Raw genomic sequence first — 15,360 nt, 5'->3', positions numbered from 1 at the left:
ACACTTTAAGTGCTTTCAACTTGCCTAAAAGAATATAGTGAGTGAGTGTCTACCCAGTGCCTCTCCAGACAATGCCCCCCCCCCCCCAGTGTCTCCCCAGTGCCCACGCAGACAGTGCCCCCACCCCAGTGCCTCCCCAGACAGTGCCCCTCCAGATAGTGCCCCCCCATTGCCTCCCCAGACAGTGCCCCTTAGTGCCTCCCCAGACAGTGCCCCCCCCCCCCCCCCCCCGAAGGCACTGGCAAGCAGTGCCTTCCAGGCAGTGGCAAGCAGTGCCTTCCAGGCAGTGGCGCCCCCAGTGCCTCCCCAGACAGTGCCCCCTCAGTGCCTCCCTAGACAGTGCCTCCTCAGACAGTGCCCTCCCAGTGCCAGTGCCTCCCAGACAGTGCCCCCTCAGTGCTTACCCAGAGCCTCCCCAGACAGTGCCCCCCCCCAGTGCCTCCCAGGCAGTGCCTCCCCAGACAGTGCCCCCACCAGACAGTATCTCACCAGACAGTGCCCCTCCAGTGCCTCCCCAGACAGTGCCTCCCCAGACAGTGCCCCCCCCCCCCCAGTGCCTCCCCAGTGCAAGCCTAAAGATCCACAAAAATGTTAAACGCCTTACCAACAGCCATTAAGAAATGTGAATCCCTAGACTCCTTTAAAACCACTCTCCAAGAGCACAAGTACGGGCGGCTGCAATTCGTTTTTGTATTGACCTCTAGCCTACTTTCTTTGAGCTGTCAGTGTCTACCCATCCATCCATTCTACAAATTGCGAATACAAATGTAATCAATCAATGAATCAATCAATCAATTCAACTCAATGCCTTTATATATTGGCTAATAATGTGAAAATATGAACAGGTTTGATGATTATAAATAGGTCTAATTGTTGACATAAGTTAACGTGAGTTTTATTTTGAAGCGCATGGGCGGAAGTGTTGATTTGTCTTTCCACAACGTGACTGACACAGTGGAAGTGATCCAACAGAGAAAGAGAAGAAGAGTCGACCCCGGCGGGCTACACTTTACTATTGTAACAAAACGCGGATTATATCGCTACTTCTTCGCCACATAACTGGGTAAAGAGCGTTTCTAACTAGTCGATCAGCTTCTCCGTTTGTTCAACCAGTCGATTTAACAATCCACGCAGTTTCATTTCAATTAAAGTCTCCGAAACGAAACGGACCTATTTATTTATTTTTCTGACTCATGTCAAAACGGGACTTGAGAGTAGGAGAGAGAGAGAGAGAGAGAGAGGAGCACGTTTCCATGCGTGGATCAGATTAGAAGAGTAGTTGTTCAGTCCAACAGACAAAAGAGCAAACCAAACAGACCTTTTTTTTGTCTTTTATATAACTTTGGATCTGTTGTTTAATTGGCTTTTCATTTCAGACGACACTCCAATTTGTGAATAACATTTTATTGGGTTTTAATTTAGTTACACACAAGGGCGATGCAATTCGTATTATGATTATGATTATTGATCTCTCGTCAACTATATCAGCTTTTGATCGAAGCAGTTTTTGATAATGAAGGTTGTATGGCTTTGTCCCCCACCCTCCTGTTTTGAAGGACTTGTTTTCTAGAGAGAAGACTTGAACCCGGACGAGAAATAATAAATAAACATAAATAAATAAAGGAATACACAGAGAGAGAGATGCCTCTTCTACACAGAAAACCCTTCGTCCGACAGAAACCTCCACCTGACCTCAGACCAGAGGAAGAGGTCTTCCTCTGCAAGATAACCCACGAGATCTTCAGAACATACGAGTGAGTTTTCATTGAATTTGATTTGAATGCAGTTCAATTAATTACTCAATTAACCAACTGACTTACTAAAACTATAGCTCTCTCTGAGGGTCTGTTACACATGGACCAAATGGACTGGCTGGTTACATTTTTGTTACATTATATTAGTGCACCCTTTCAGAGTTAGAAGAAATGTAGGCTGGATTTCACTGTTTTTGATAGTTGGTTTATTTAATATTTCCATTTAAGCAACACAATAAACTGACTTTAGAATGATGTAGAAGTGATGAATATGTTAATACAAATATTGTTAAAACATGACTGACAACTACAGATTTGAAGATATTACTGGGGGTGTAACTGACAGACGAAAACAAAACATGATATGAAAGGTAAATAATGTATAATCTATAGTAGTTGATGATGGTAATTATTGAAATTTATGTAATGTATTGTGGACTGAATGAACCACAACATGAACTTTTGTCTAAACTCTTAATCTTAATACACACTTTACATAAAACAAAGACGTAATTTCAACCCAAAAGTCGACACATTCACGTCATTTTTTGTTCGTGGGACTATAGGAACATACGAAATAGTAGTTTAAGAGTTTTAGCTCAAAGAGCTAACCCAAGTTAGCAGTAACGGCTAACGTTATTATAATGTACTACTGTGTTCTACTGTCTTTAGTAAGTTAGCAGCTGGCTGGTCGATTTAGCCTAGTTGTGTGTTTGTGTTTTAAGTTAACTAAACTTAAGTTAACGGCCACACATGTCGTGAATAAACGAGCATAATGTGACGAACGAGGTCAGTTTTGGGTTAGCCCGAGGAGCTAAAGTTAAGCCGTTTGTTGTTGTTCGAGGTATAGGGTTAGCCGCTACTACTACTGAATCAGCTGTTACGCCGAGGCGGGTGACCCGTTGAATTCTGTGACTTAGCCGCGCGGCGGCTCACACACGTGCGCTTTGAAATGAACAAAACAACGGTGAACTTAACGTCAGATCAGATGTGATAACGTCGCTTGATTAGGTTTTGGATAAATGTTTCAATTATGTAACGTGGTGGATGTTGTAGAAATCTGTCCCCTGCATTTCGGTAGGTCACCAGTTTGGGTGTAACATGCCGGTTAGCTTCAGCGAAGCGGTAAAGTCCGATGTATACTTATACTATAGTTGCGTGTCGGTGTCGCGCAGCGGAAACGGCCCATCTACAGGCGGCACTGCACAGCGCATTGACTGTTAATGTTATTATGGATCCCACCTCAGTTCTGGGAAAGCCCCGCTGTGATTGGCCAGTAGTCACTGGGATTGACAGTTCTTGTTTTTTGCAACTTTGAGGACGGGTATTCAGTGAAGTGTTTTGAGATTTTTGTTTTTCTGAGGGGGATGGATGTAATAGGACTTGATTTTCTGCTCTTTGGGTAGCATGGGTAATTTTTCATGAACTTCTTCCAAGATGTGGTAAATGGTGCATTTATATAGCGCCTTTATCCAAGGCGCTTTACATAGATTGTGTAATCCATTCAAACACACATTCATACACTGATGGTGGCGGAAATCATGCAAGGCACCAACCAGCACATCAGGAGCAATTAGGGGTTCAGTGCCTTGCTCAAGGACACTTCAACACTAACTCTGGGGGAGCCCGGGTTCGAACTGGCAACCTTACTTTTTCCCCATAGAGCTATAAAAGATAGAGACCGAACTGGAGTGTTAGCCCCGCCTCCCCGATATTAATTTCAGTGGAAGTTGCTCAGTGGCGTTTTGAAGCACCCGGAAGACTGCCGGAAGTATAACTCAATGGCTCGAACGAGCGGAAGTTTATCCTAGCCTAGCCACGGACCTCAATTTCCGGGCTTACGCACGTGATGTCATGAACGTCCGTCCACCTCCATTAAAGTGCTGCAATTCCTCATTTCGCCAGTAGGTAGTGGCATCTTCAACGTTGGATAGCCTTACTGGGGGCTTGTTCCCCCCCCCCCTGAGTTCTGCCTCGACAGACCTTTTCCAGCTGTTTCTGGATCTTCCTGCTTTTCGTTTCCCCCCGAGGGTTCCAGGTTAAGGCCTGCTTGGTTGTGTTGGAGGGTAGTTTCCTCAATCCAGCCCCTGTTACTCATATGGGACCAATATAGGGTATGTGCATGACGTCATCATCATTCCCGGAAGTTATGCTGGAACACCTATTGAGTGGCAAAAATAATACTTTCTGGCCTTTCTGGACAGACCATACATCCAAACAGAAAAGTCCTATCTGATTGCATTAAACAACGTTAAACTCACTTTACCACTCACTTTATGCATGTGCATACCCCCTATTATATTGTCGTCATGGTTGCAGCAATGTCTAAACTTCAGGACTCTTAAAGACCAGTTGGATGTCGTGTGTTCTCTAATGTCTCGCTGCAGTGAGTTCTTCGAGAGGACCATCCTGTGCAACAGTCTGGTGTGGAGCTGTTCCCTGACCGGGCGGCCCGGCCTGACCTACCTGGAGGCCGTCGACAGTGAGAAGCGAGCCCGACAGAACCTCCAGAGCTTCCCCCCGGCGCTGGTGCTCCCCCTGCTCCACCTGGCGTCGCTGACGCAGCGCTGCCGCCTCAGCGAGCTCTGCGAGGACGTGTACGACTTCGCTCGCCAGAGGTTCTTCCCCGGGGAGACGGTGGATGTGGCAGGACGCAATGGAGCCAGGTACAGAGACTAGAGTGTTAGTGTGAGTGAATGTAACATAAGGGGTGCATTTGTGGCCTGGGCGAGTCCAGGCACCTAGGCTGGTAATCCAGCCTGACAGCGTGTTGCAGGTTCGAGTCCCGATCCCGACCACCTTTTGCTGCCTGTCTTTCCCCCATCTCTCTCTCCCCCTTTCCTGTCAAGCTATTGTTAATCTATCAAAGTCAAAAAGCCCCAAAAATATATATATATAAAAAAAGGGGTTCATGTGTGTGCAGTTTATGAATTACGATTCTGTCCCTATCGATATACAGTTACAGTACGTAACTCGAACGGTGCTGAAGCGGACTTCGCTTCGTTCGCTCGCTCGCCTTAGCTCTCTCATGGCTCAAGTCAGCTTTAGATGGCGCGATCACTTTCTTTTAGGCATAACTACTTCCTAACTTGATATTAGTGTCTGTAGTCCCCCACAATAATCACGATTCTCACACGATTCTCATTTGTTCCATGAAAATATTTATTGTCTTTTAGTCTGTAGTTGCTCAACATTACTACTAGTGGCGGATATCGCCAGGTACCTGGCGATGAGATTACACATCGTTTCCGAGGGTCACGATTCGATTAATCCCGATTAATCCTGATTAATTGGGCTATGTTACGATTCGATTAATCCCGATTAATCATGATTAATCACTCACTGTTAATCACAAGTGCTTTCTAATGATTATGAATATATATATTCGTTCACAGTGCACGTTTTTAACTCAAATCTTTGCTTCTGGGGGGGTCCATAGAAGAAAATATTTTCAGATGGGTGTCCGTGGCCAAATACAGAACGGCAATAAGCAGCTTTCTTAAAAAAAAAATAGTTTGTACAAGCATACAATAAATATATATATTAATAATGACATAAGATGTCATGTCATAGAAATACATGGCCAGGATTTCGGTTGAGGTCAGCAGCACTCTGTCAAATTGCCTTTATTCTTTGTTAGGACAAAAAAGGTGCTTTTCTTTGTTTCCTTATTCAGGGATTTAATTTTCAGTTACTGAAGTGTCATTAAGGAAGTTTTGGGGTAGTTATTGAGACTATTATGTTGCACCTTTATGTTTGTTTGCACACATTAAGGAGCATTTGGTTTAAAGTAGTTTACAAGTGTATGGCAACATTTTGGATTCTATGATGTTGAGGGGACACAGGAACTCGATACAACTCACAACGTGTACAAGACCATATTGCCCACTGACATCCAGAGATGCAGTCAAGACAACCATCCCGATCCCAAACACACAGACAGCTGCCCATGCACTCAGAAAAGGCGACTAGAATTACGAAGTCCATCGGCACTTTTATTGCAAAGGATTTGCGCTCGCATTCGGTCGTGGGGAGCGACGGATTCCGGGCCATGTTAGTACTTTGGAGCCACACTACATAGTCCCATCTCGGCCACATTTCACAGGCGGTCGATGGTGTGAGTTTTATCGAGTTCTCGTGTCCCCTCAACCTCATACAATCCAAAATGTTCCCTTTCTGTCATCTTTTTTCTCTTCCCCTCCGCGTTGGTAACTTGTTCTGTTTTGGTTGTTGAAAGCTAAAGCGTGTGCGGGCGCTGTGTGCGCTGTGTGCGTGACTCTAAACGGTCCGGTACGACGACGCAGCGCAGTCGCAGATTAGTTCCGCCCTTTTGCTCCGGTAAAAAATAAAAAAATTATATAATCGATGTTTGACATTTGTGCATCGATGAATTATCGCCCATGATGGCATCGCGATTAATTGACTAATCGATTTTTTCCCCCACCACTAATTACTACATTCAAAAGGTAGCACCTGGAGCCAACTATTGTGGCTCAAACAGCAAACAAACAAACAGCATCAATGTGCTTGACTTAAGTCTCTCTTGTAGCAAAAACACAAGACTAACTAAAATTAATTGGACAGCCAACTAGTGCGGCACGTTTCTTTATTTTAAAAATGAGACAGCCTAGGTATCTGGATCTATATCGCGATGAATTGTGCAGCACTAGTTCTCACCATGGATGGCGGAGTGATGCCATACCTCGCTGCTGCATGATGGTCAACGGCAGACTGAAGACAGAGAAAAGTTAAGCGTGGTAAACCACCCTGGCTGCGTGAATTCACATCATCACGTGTCTTCTCTTCTACAGACCTGGTCTGGCCCCAAGCGATGCTGGCTGGTGGGCGTTTTGCAGAAACTAAAACGTGGAACAGACAATCAGTGTTAATCACAGGTTCCTGTGAGGGCAGACGCTGATTGACTCTTGCAATTTCTGGTTTCTGAAAAACACCCGCACAGCACCTCTTGGCCAGACCGGTGTGAATGCACGTGACCGGGCGATTCGATTGATCAAAATAGGCCCTACAAAAGAATCAGTTGTTATTAATGCATGCAACCTATTTCAAAACAACGCCTGGGCTATATTTTTGGTAGCTTAATGTGCGGTAACTCGTAAAGTAACCCTGTCATTGAAAGACTTTTCAGTGTGCTCCATCCCTGTCATTTTTAACTTAAATGTGAATGAGTCATTCTAAGTAAACCGAACGCAGCACATATTTTATGCTGTGGAGTTACTGTACAGTGATCGTCATAATGACACGCTCCTGAAGGTGAAATCACAGGGAATCTGCAAGACACTGAAGTTTGGAATAAAAAATGGATAACTATAGTTAGTTAACACCTTTTTACTGCGTTATAAATCATTATATGAAGTTACGGTCCCTGGTGCTGTTAACGCTAACCTTTGAACAATTATGGCGTCTTAATTGTACCTCCATTTCATGAAAATGGTCCCATCGTTTGTTAGAGTCGAAAAATTATCAACACAGAGCAATGGAGGAGGGATGCGGCTATGAAGCATCATACCAAAGCCTACACGGGTTGTGTAGGACGCGCTGTGATTGGCCAGTCGCTGTGATTGACAGCCTAAACCTAACCTTAACCTCAGTAAAACTATACCTAAACCTCAGAAACCTAACCTTAACCTCAGTAAACTTAACTTGCCCGGGGGCGTGGTTATAAGCACAACCCGTGTTGGATTTAGTATGTCGTATGGGCTATGAACCCCCTGTTGACTTGCATTGAACTCAGTTTCCCAGAAACCCTTGCAAGCCAGTGATAGGTCGATTTCCGGTTACGTCATATAAAGCGTCGTCCTCGTCACGATGTCCGCGACAAAGCCGGTATTTCTTAAAAGTGATAAACGGCGAATTAAATATATATATTGTATAAAACAAAAGGCGGGTTTAGCGTGTTCGGCAGGGAAAGACAATAGGAAAAAAGTTGGATTTAGCAGGTTTCCGCAGTGAAACTGTTTTAATGGATGTAATTTATCGGGACGAATGTAAGCTACTGTCCGACCATAAATGTGGCCATCGCTTAATTGGCATTCTAAGCACATGCTTCAATGTTAAAACAGGAGATTGTTGACAAAAGTCCAAGGCAACCTCATCCATGGTAGGAAAATGTGATTCTAACGTGGGAATGGCTGCAAGTTGTCATGTCTTTTACAGATGTGTGTGTTTAGTTAAAGGTGTGCGTTTGTTTCCAGATGTCTATGTGAGATCCTGGAGGTTCAGTCTCCGTCGTCGTGCTGTAACGGCCAGCCCAAATCGACACCCGTTTCCAACGGCAACAGTACAAAAACAGCCGAGGGAGACACCATCGTCATCAGCGACAGCGACGATGAAGATGCTGCACCCAAACCACAGGTCAACGGGTCAGTAGCACCGCCAATTAATGTACATGTTACAGTACAAGGGATAAGTACATGTCCCCCCTGGCCCTCGGCCGCCGGGACCAAACGCTTCTATTGGAGAAAATTAGAAATAAATAGATTGAAAATATTTACAGCATTCATTATTTTCATTTTCAGACCAAAATGTACGCTGCTTGTTTATGCCCAAAATGACTGGCTGGCTATCCACAGGTTTTGTGGCATTTGTACTAGAAATATTTGTCCATAAATGTCAAATGTTCAAATCATGTATACTTAACCTTATTTCAGATAATTGTCCTAAGCATACATTTTATTATTTTCTCTTTGTAAAGCCAATTTAACATTGAGGTTCCTAACTTCCCACTCGGGCTAATGGAAGATGTTGGTTTGGTGTTTGTGTGACAGGGTGAAGAGGAAGCCTCTGACCCCTGGTGTGTTCAAGTACAAGGTGAAGCTCGTCAAGGCCGAGGACAGCCCTCCATTTATCACCAAGGCCAACCAGATCAAGTAAGAGTTCTTAAAGGCCTTTATTTCTTTGTTCAAATAAGTGTTAAATGGCTCTATAGTCTGATAGTAATCATTGCTATATACTATAGGTAATAGAATGTTCAGTAACAGGGCTCTTCCCTTATGCTAAATGCTTCTAAATGCTTTATCTCTTCATCTAGTAAACAGAAAAGGCATTTTCAGGATTAGGGATGGAGTTTGTTAATTTATATTGATAACCTTATCGCTCAGGCTTATCGAGCCGGGTTCTTATCGAGCCCACTTCTATTATGTTGTGGAAAGACGGGAGACGACAAATTCTGAATAGAACCAGTATATTGAAGAAACTGTTAACTCAAACCTGTTTAAAAGCGTAATTTTGTTTACCAGGGCAGCGCTGGTTAATTGGCAGGTATCGATACACTTTTAGATAGACATGTTTGTGCCAGCGTGGGTGATTAGATTTATTTGTCATGATTGTTTAAACATGACGCCATGGGCTGCTATGCTCAGGCTTGATAAGACCAAAGCTTATTTATTGATATTTGATACCGGGTACTAAGCTTGTTATCAGGTTTTTACGGGTATCTGGTTTCGAGCTCCATCCCTAGTCAGGATACCAATTTTATCCAGTCAGGAGAGAGAACTCCTAACAGGATAAGAAACAAGGAACTGGAATACTATAAAATTGAAGCTGTGTGTAGAGTTCACTCTGACCGGAAAGGTATTTTCTGTTTACTGGAGAGACGGCGAGACCCTAGTTACCGAAAAACACTTTATAGCAATGCATACTATCAGAATATAGAGCTTTAATCTTTTTAATTTAATAGACCTTTTTTCCCCTCTCACTCCAAAAACATACTAAACACCACCTTAAAGCATGGTCTTCTATTGGGTGTGCACCAAAATACTAGTAACATTTAACTACATCTCCCATAATGCAACAGTACTTATTTGTCGAACATTGACTCGGGCTGGTTTCACACCAATAAGCAAACTCACAATTAAATACTCATTTGAATTACATTTCTGATAACAAATGACACATTTTTGTCGCTCTGTAGAGCTTTGTATTGTTGTTATTCTACTTCTTCTACGATTGTGCTCATTGTTTTTTTTCGTTTTTTATTTTCATTGCAGTCGTAAGAAGAACGGCCTGTCGAGGGAGAGACTGAAGCTGTTGCTAAAACAATACTGTGAGCCGCACAATGGATTCATCCGACTTAAGGTATGTACTGTACTGTACACTGTACTGTACACTACAGCCATAACGACATGGAATGAAGTTCTCTGTCTTTCTGTGGTTTGGATATCATAGACAGAGTTCTCGGGCATGACATCTATTGGCTTGGCCTTCTCTAAAGCTCTGGTTCTCAAAGAGGGGACCGGGGACCCCCAGGGGTCCAGGGGGTCCCCAGTAAAAGGAGGAACAGTTTAAGCTTGCACGCTTATTACTAGTTTTTGGGAGGTTAGTTTGCCTCTTCTCACATCTGCGGAAGGTAAACAACACATCGCCCGTCCACCACAGCCTATACTGAAGCGACTGTGTGTGTGTGTGCTCGGGGGGCTGCACTTCCTGGTTGCAGACAAGGTTAATTAAGGTTAAATAAGGTTGCTCCCTGGAAGGAAAGAAACATGCGCAATGGGCTAGATGCAGCCAACACTTCCGCGTTCAGCTTCCATGGTCTCAATTGCGCATGTTTCTTTTCTTCCAGGGAGCAACATGGAATCCACCGTTCGGTCTTCGCTTCCTAACCTTATTTAATGAACCTTGGTTGCAGAGGACCTCTTCTACTTATTCGTATTTTGCGCATTTAACTGGCACTGGCCACACGATCCCCACCCGTGTGGTGGATGTAACGTGTTAATAAATCTTGCCTTTATGTGCCCATAGCACATAATCTTTTCAAATTGGGGTACTTCCTTGGATAAATGTATATTGATTTGCGGGTGCTCGACATAAAAATGGTTGAACTAGTGCTCTGTTACCTGCCCTGATAAAGTCTCCTTTGTGAGTCGAAACATGTTGGCTTTTTAAACTTTTTCTAATAAATTAACTTGATTTTATATCCACCCTCTCCTCATTGTTATATCTGTTTGAGTGCTTGGATCACCGCCTTTTCTTTCATGCTCTTCTTAGTTGCTCACACTCTCACTACTGTAACCATGCTAGTCACACAATACCAGCACAATAACAGCTCCATGACATCTGTCTACTAACCACGTGTAAGCCATGTCTTTTTTGTTGTTGCAATAGCTCAACTTTCCCATATAAATCATTGCTATAGTGTGTTTGTTCCTGAACAAACGCTCTAGCTTGCCCTTAACCTATTAGCAAGCTACCTTTTGTGATATTGTGCTCTGTTCCGTTGATTATAGAAGTACTCGTTGGACTTACATTTCACACTGAAACAGCTCTAAAAGTCACTGCTTTAGTACATAAAAGGAAGTTTTCTCTAGTTTGGTAGATTTTTGACAGTTCACCCTTTGTCGAGTCCTCTCTTCCATACCTGTTTAACAATGGGTGAACTGTCGCCTATAATAACATATCTATGACAAGTTCGGGACGCTAATGTGTGTGTGTGTGTGTGTGTGTGTGTGTGTGTGTGTGTGTGGACAGCCGTCCACAGTGTCAAAGTTCGGTCTATTGGAGCAGACCTTCTCTCAGTTCTTTCCTGACGAGCCGCCTCACTTCCCCAGCAGTTCCCCGGGCAAGCAGCGGGGGCGCCCCCTCGCACTCACCTCACCTGTACAGGTCAGCTCTCCTTTGGGTCATGTGTTTATATAATTATTTTGATGTTTGAATAGTACAGTGAATTACTCTTCATGTGACCACCGCGCTCTGACTGTAGGTGCGCTACCCGTTCAAAACATATCAAAATAACGGTAGTCGGTCGCGCACACCAAGACTTCAGTTCAAATTTGAACAGGGACAAACATTTCGGCTATCCAGCCTTCATCAACCGATAAAGGCTGGATAGCCGAAACGTTTGTCCCTGTTCAAAAATGAAATAAATATTGTGAACTGCAGTCTTGGTGTGTGTGAATGCGACCCACTACCGTTATTTTGAATAGTACAGTTCTCACGGTGTGACTGGGCTATCGATAATTAAGTCAAAGAGGTTTTGCGGATGTGTGCCACCTCTCTTTTCTTTTCTTTTCTTTTCTTTTCTTTTCTTTTCTTTTCTTTTCTTTTCTTCTTCTTTCTCTTGCTTCAATCTTCCTCAAATTGTACCCCAGTATAGTTACTTGAGTCTAAATTAAATGTACTTAGTACAGGGTAGCTCAGTCAGTATAGAGCACTCGCCTTTCAAACCGCAAGGTCATATGTTCGATCCTGGGCACTGCCAACTCGGCATATGAGTAGCAAGGCTTGAAGTACTGGGAGTACTAGTGCATTGAAACAGGGATAGACTCCATCTCCCAGAGGTCTATAGCGCATTCAAACGGGGATAGACTCCACCTCTGAAGCGGCGCTGTTGTGGTCTCGTTGTAGGAGAAGGTGGACGAAGCGGTGCTCTCCGCCCAGGAACGAGACAAGATGAGGAGGGAGAAGGAGGAACTGCAGGAGGCCAGGCGGAAGGAGCGCGAGGACAAGGAGCGTCTGAGGGAGGAGTTCAGGAGGAGGTGTGAGGAGGAGAAGGAGAGGAGGAAGGAGGAGAAGGAGAAGATGAAGCTGGAGAAGGAGATGGTGAGATCTCTCTTTTATTGTACCATCAGTACTGTTTCTTTTTGAGTGGTGCAACCACTCCCTTACGGAGCTATGTGTGTGTGTGTGTGTGTGGGTGGCTGGCTGGCTGGGTTTCTTGCGGGGGGGGGGGGGAGAGAGATGGGCAATTACACCCAGCAATGGTCGTTGGGATTCAAACCCACAACACACTGTCAGGCTTTTAGCATCCTAGGTGACCAGATTAATTATATTGCAATCATTTATAGAGCGTTGCAGTCCTGCCGCATGCAGGGGGCACCAGGAAATAATTCCCCGTATTTTATATATTTTTATGGAGGGACAGACAATAGGCTGACAGGAAATGGGGGGAAGACATGCAGTAAAGGCCGTCGGGATCGGGAGTCGAATTGGATTATGAGCCAAGGTGCCTGGACCACTGAGCCATGGCCCATGCCATTTAAAGACCTTTTAAAGCCTCAGACAAAGCCAACATCATGAGAATAAACAATTTCTTTGGGGCCGAACGGATAATTAGAAAGATGAAAAAATGACACTTTTTGTGTTTTTCTTGGCTTCTAGCTAAATCTGGCATATTTGTACATTATTGAATGTTCATTAATGTTGCACTGGGTTAGCTTGGGTTCCAATCAATGCGTTCACCTATACTGATCTATTATACACGCTGTTGAATTAATTGTCTGTGAGTAAAACATGGCAACGTGCACTTCTCCTTCAGGAGCGAGAGAAGCTGAAGGAGGAGAAGAAAAGATATGCAGAACGAATGAAGCTGTGGAACAAACCCAGAGAGGACATGGAGCTGGAAGACCTCAAGGTAATGGAAACCCCAAACATTCACAACACATTGATGTTGCACTCATTTATTTTAATATCTACCTGTGTCCAGAAGTTGCTGTCACACTGATTTTTTTAAAACGTCTAACCATTTCCAGGAGTTGCCCAGTCCAGTTCCTGTTCACACCCGCGTTCCACCAGAGCTGTTCGGAGACGTCCTGATGGTTCTGGAGTTCCTCGGAGCATTTGGAGAATTCTTCGACCTCAAGGACGAGTTTCCCGATGGCGTCTCCCTGGGTCAGAACAACTGAACTCGTAGTTAAAATTCTGCTGGCAAGATTACAATACATACAGTGCATTGTTAATGTCAAGTCAATTAACCAATTGCGGTGCGTCATGTTTAGGGTTCGGATCCTTAGGATTTTAACGATTCCAGTTCTGTAACGATTCACTCTTAACGGTTCCCTTTTACCATTCCGTTCCAAATGGACCCTTACAGGTCTGTAACTCTGACAGTGTACAAATGGAACCATTTGTACCCTGTCACAGTTATGGTGGTCCTTGAAATAAAATAGGTTTTGTAATTGTATAGCAGATGTGAAGTCCACATACCAGCTCTGATGGTGTGATTAAAAACGGTTGCAAATGTGACGGAACCGATTTCCGGTTCATACCGTATCCCAACCCTAAGACGTGTTGTGAGCTCGCAGATCGGTGAGTTTATTTTTTTTTGGTGGAAAGCTATTTGTCGTAAAGAGGGGGAAAATTAAGGGGGCCTAGTTGGGAGTTAGGACACTGGTCAACGAAGTATATAGGGTTAATGGAAGTTCCCCAGGTTCTGCTTCCCCTTCCTTCATGTGTTACTGTGTTCTGTTGTGCCTTCCAGAGGTCGTGGAGGAGGTTTATTCATGTGTTCTGTTGTGTCATTTCCAGAGGTTGTGGAGGAGGTTTATTCATGTGTTCTGTTGTGTCTTTTCCAGAGGTCGTGGAGGAGGCATTGGTCGGTTCCCACCCGGAAGGCCCTCTGTGCGAGCTGCTGTTCTTCTTCCTGTCGGCCATCTTCCAGGCTCAGACGGAGGAACAGGAGGAGGCCCTGGCTGAAGGTTAGAGTACTATGAACGCATGTGGTTGAAGGTTAGAGTACTCTGAACTAGGGGCAGATATCGCCAGGTATCTGGCCGATGCGATTACATATCGATTCAGAGGGTCACGATTTGATTAATTCTGATTAATTGGGCTACATTACGATTCGATTTAATCCCGATTAATCACTCACTGTTAATCACTCAGTCACTGTGTGACTAATAAACAAAGTGCTTTCTAATGATTATGAATATATATATTCTTTCACAGTGCACGTTTTTAACTCAAATCTTTGCTTCTGGGGGGGTCCATAGAAGAAATATTTTCAGATGGGGGGGTCCGTGGCCAAATACAGAACAGCAATAAACAGATTAATCGAACACTCGGGCCAGCTCCTCCCCATCAAACTCTTAGAAACATTAAGCAGCTTTCTTTAAAAAAAAATAGTTTGTACAAGCATACAATAAATATATATTAATAATGACAGATGTCATGTCATAGAAATACATGGGCAGGATTTTGGTTGAGGTCAGCAGCACTCTGTCAAATTGTCTTTATTCTTTGTTAGGACAAAAAAGGTGCTTTTCTTTGTTTACTTATTCAGAGATTTAATTTTCAGTTACTGAAGTGTCATTAACGAAGCTTTGGGTCAGTTCTTGAGACTATATGTTGCACTTTTCTGTTTGTTTGCATACATTAAGGAGCATTTGGTTTAAAGTATTTTACAAGCGTATGGCAACATTTTGGATTCTATGATGTTGAGGGGACACGGGAACTCGATACAACTCACAACGTGTACAAGACCATATTGCCCACTGACATCCAGAGATGCAGTCAAGACAACCATCGCGATCCCGAACACACGGACAGCTGCCCATGCACTCAGAAAAGGCGACTAGAAGTCCATCGGCACTTTTATTGCAAAGGATTTACGTTCACATTCGGTCGTGGGGAGCGACGGATTCCGGGCCATGTTAGCACTTTGGAGCCACACTACATAGTCCCATCTCGGCCACATTTCACAGGCCGTCGATGGTGTGAGTTTTATCGAGTTCTCGTGTCCCCTCAACCTCATACAATCCAAAATGTTCCCTTTCTTTTTTCTCTTCCCCTCCGTGTTGGTAACTCGTTGTTTTGGTTGTTGAAAGCGAAAGTGTGTGCGAGCGCTGTGTGAACGCAGTTTAGGAGGCCACAG

The 15,360-nt window shown here is 44.0% G+C and overlaps 1 protein-coding gene across 1 annotated transcript in view; it reads left to right on the top strand.

The window, feature by feature from the left end:
* The first annotated feature begins 978 nt into the window (after positions 1–978).
* baz1a (bromodomain adjacent to zinc finger domain, 1A) overlaps positions 979–15,360 on the top strand; it is a 35,500-nt gene continuing 21,118 nt past the window's right edge. Inside the window, exons 1-11 of the mRNA XM_083792378.1 lie at positions 979–1,063; positions 1,557–1,754; positions 4,142–4,420; positions 7,967–8,134; positions 8,540–8,641; positions 9,761–9,848; positions 11,241–11,375; positions 12,117–12,311; positions 13,027–13,122; positions 13,241–13,379; positions 14,063–14,185. Of these exons, the coding sequence (XP_083648504.1) occupies positions 1,642–1,754; positions 4,142–4,420; positions 7,967–8,134; positions 8,540–8,641; positions 9,761–9,848; positions 11,241–11,375; positions 12,117–12,311; positions 13,027–13,122; positions 13,241–13,379; positions 14,063–14,185 (1,438 nt within the window). The 5' untranslated portion in view covers positions 979–1,063; positions 1,557–1,641. The remainder of the gene's footprint in view (positions 1,064–1,556; positions 1,755–4,141; positions 4,421–7,966; positions 8,135–8,539; positions 8,642–9,760; positions 9,849–11,240; positions 11,376–12,116; positions 12,312–13,026; positions 13,123–13,240; positions 13,380–14,062; positions 14,186–15,360) is intronic.

Source organism: Protomyctophum parallelum, assembly GCF_964188405.1.
Source record: "Protomyctophum parallelum genome assembly, chromosome: 20".
NCBI classification, from domain to species: domain Eukaryota; kingdom Metazoa; phylum Chordata; class Actinopteri; order Myctophiformes; family Myctophidae; genus Protomyctophum; species Protomyctophum parallelum.
This window is presented reverse-complemented; position numbering and strand designations above follow the sequence as displayed.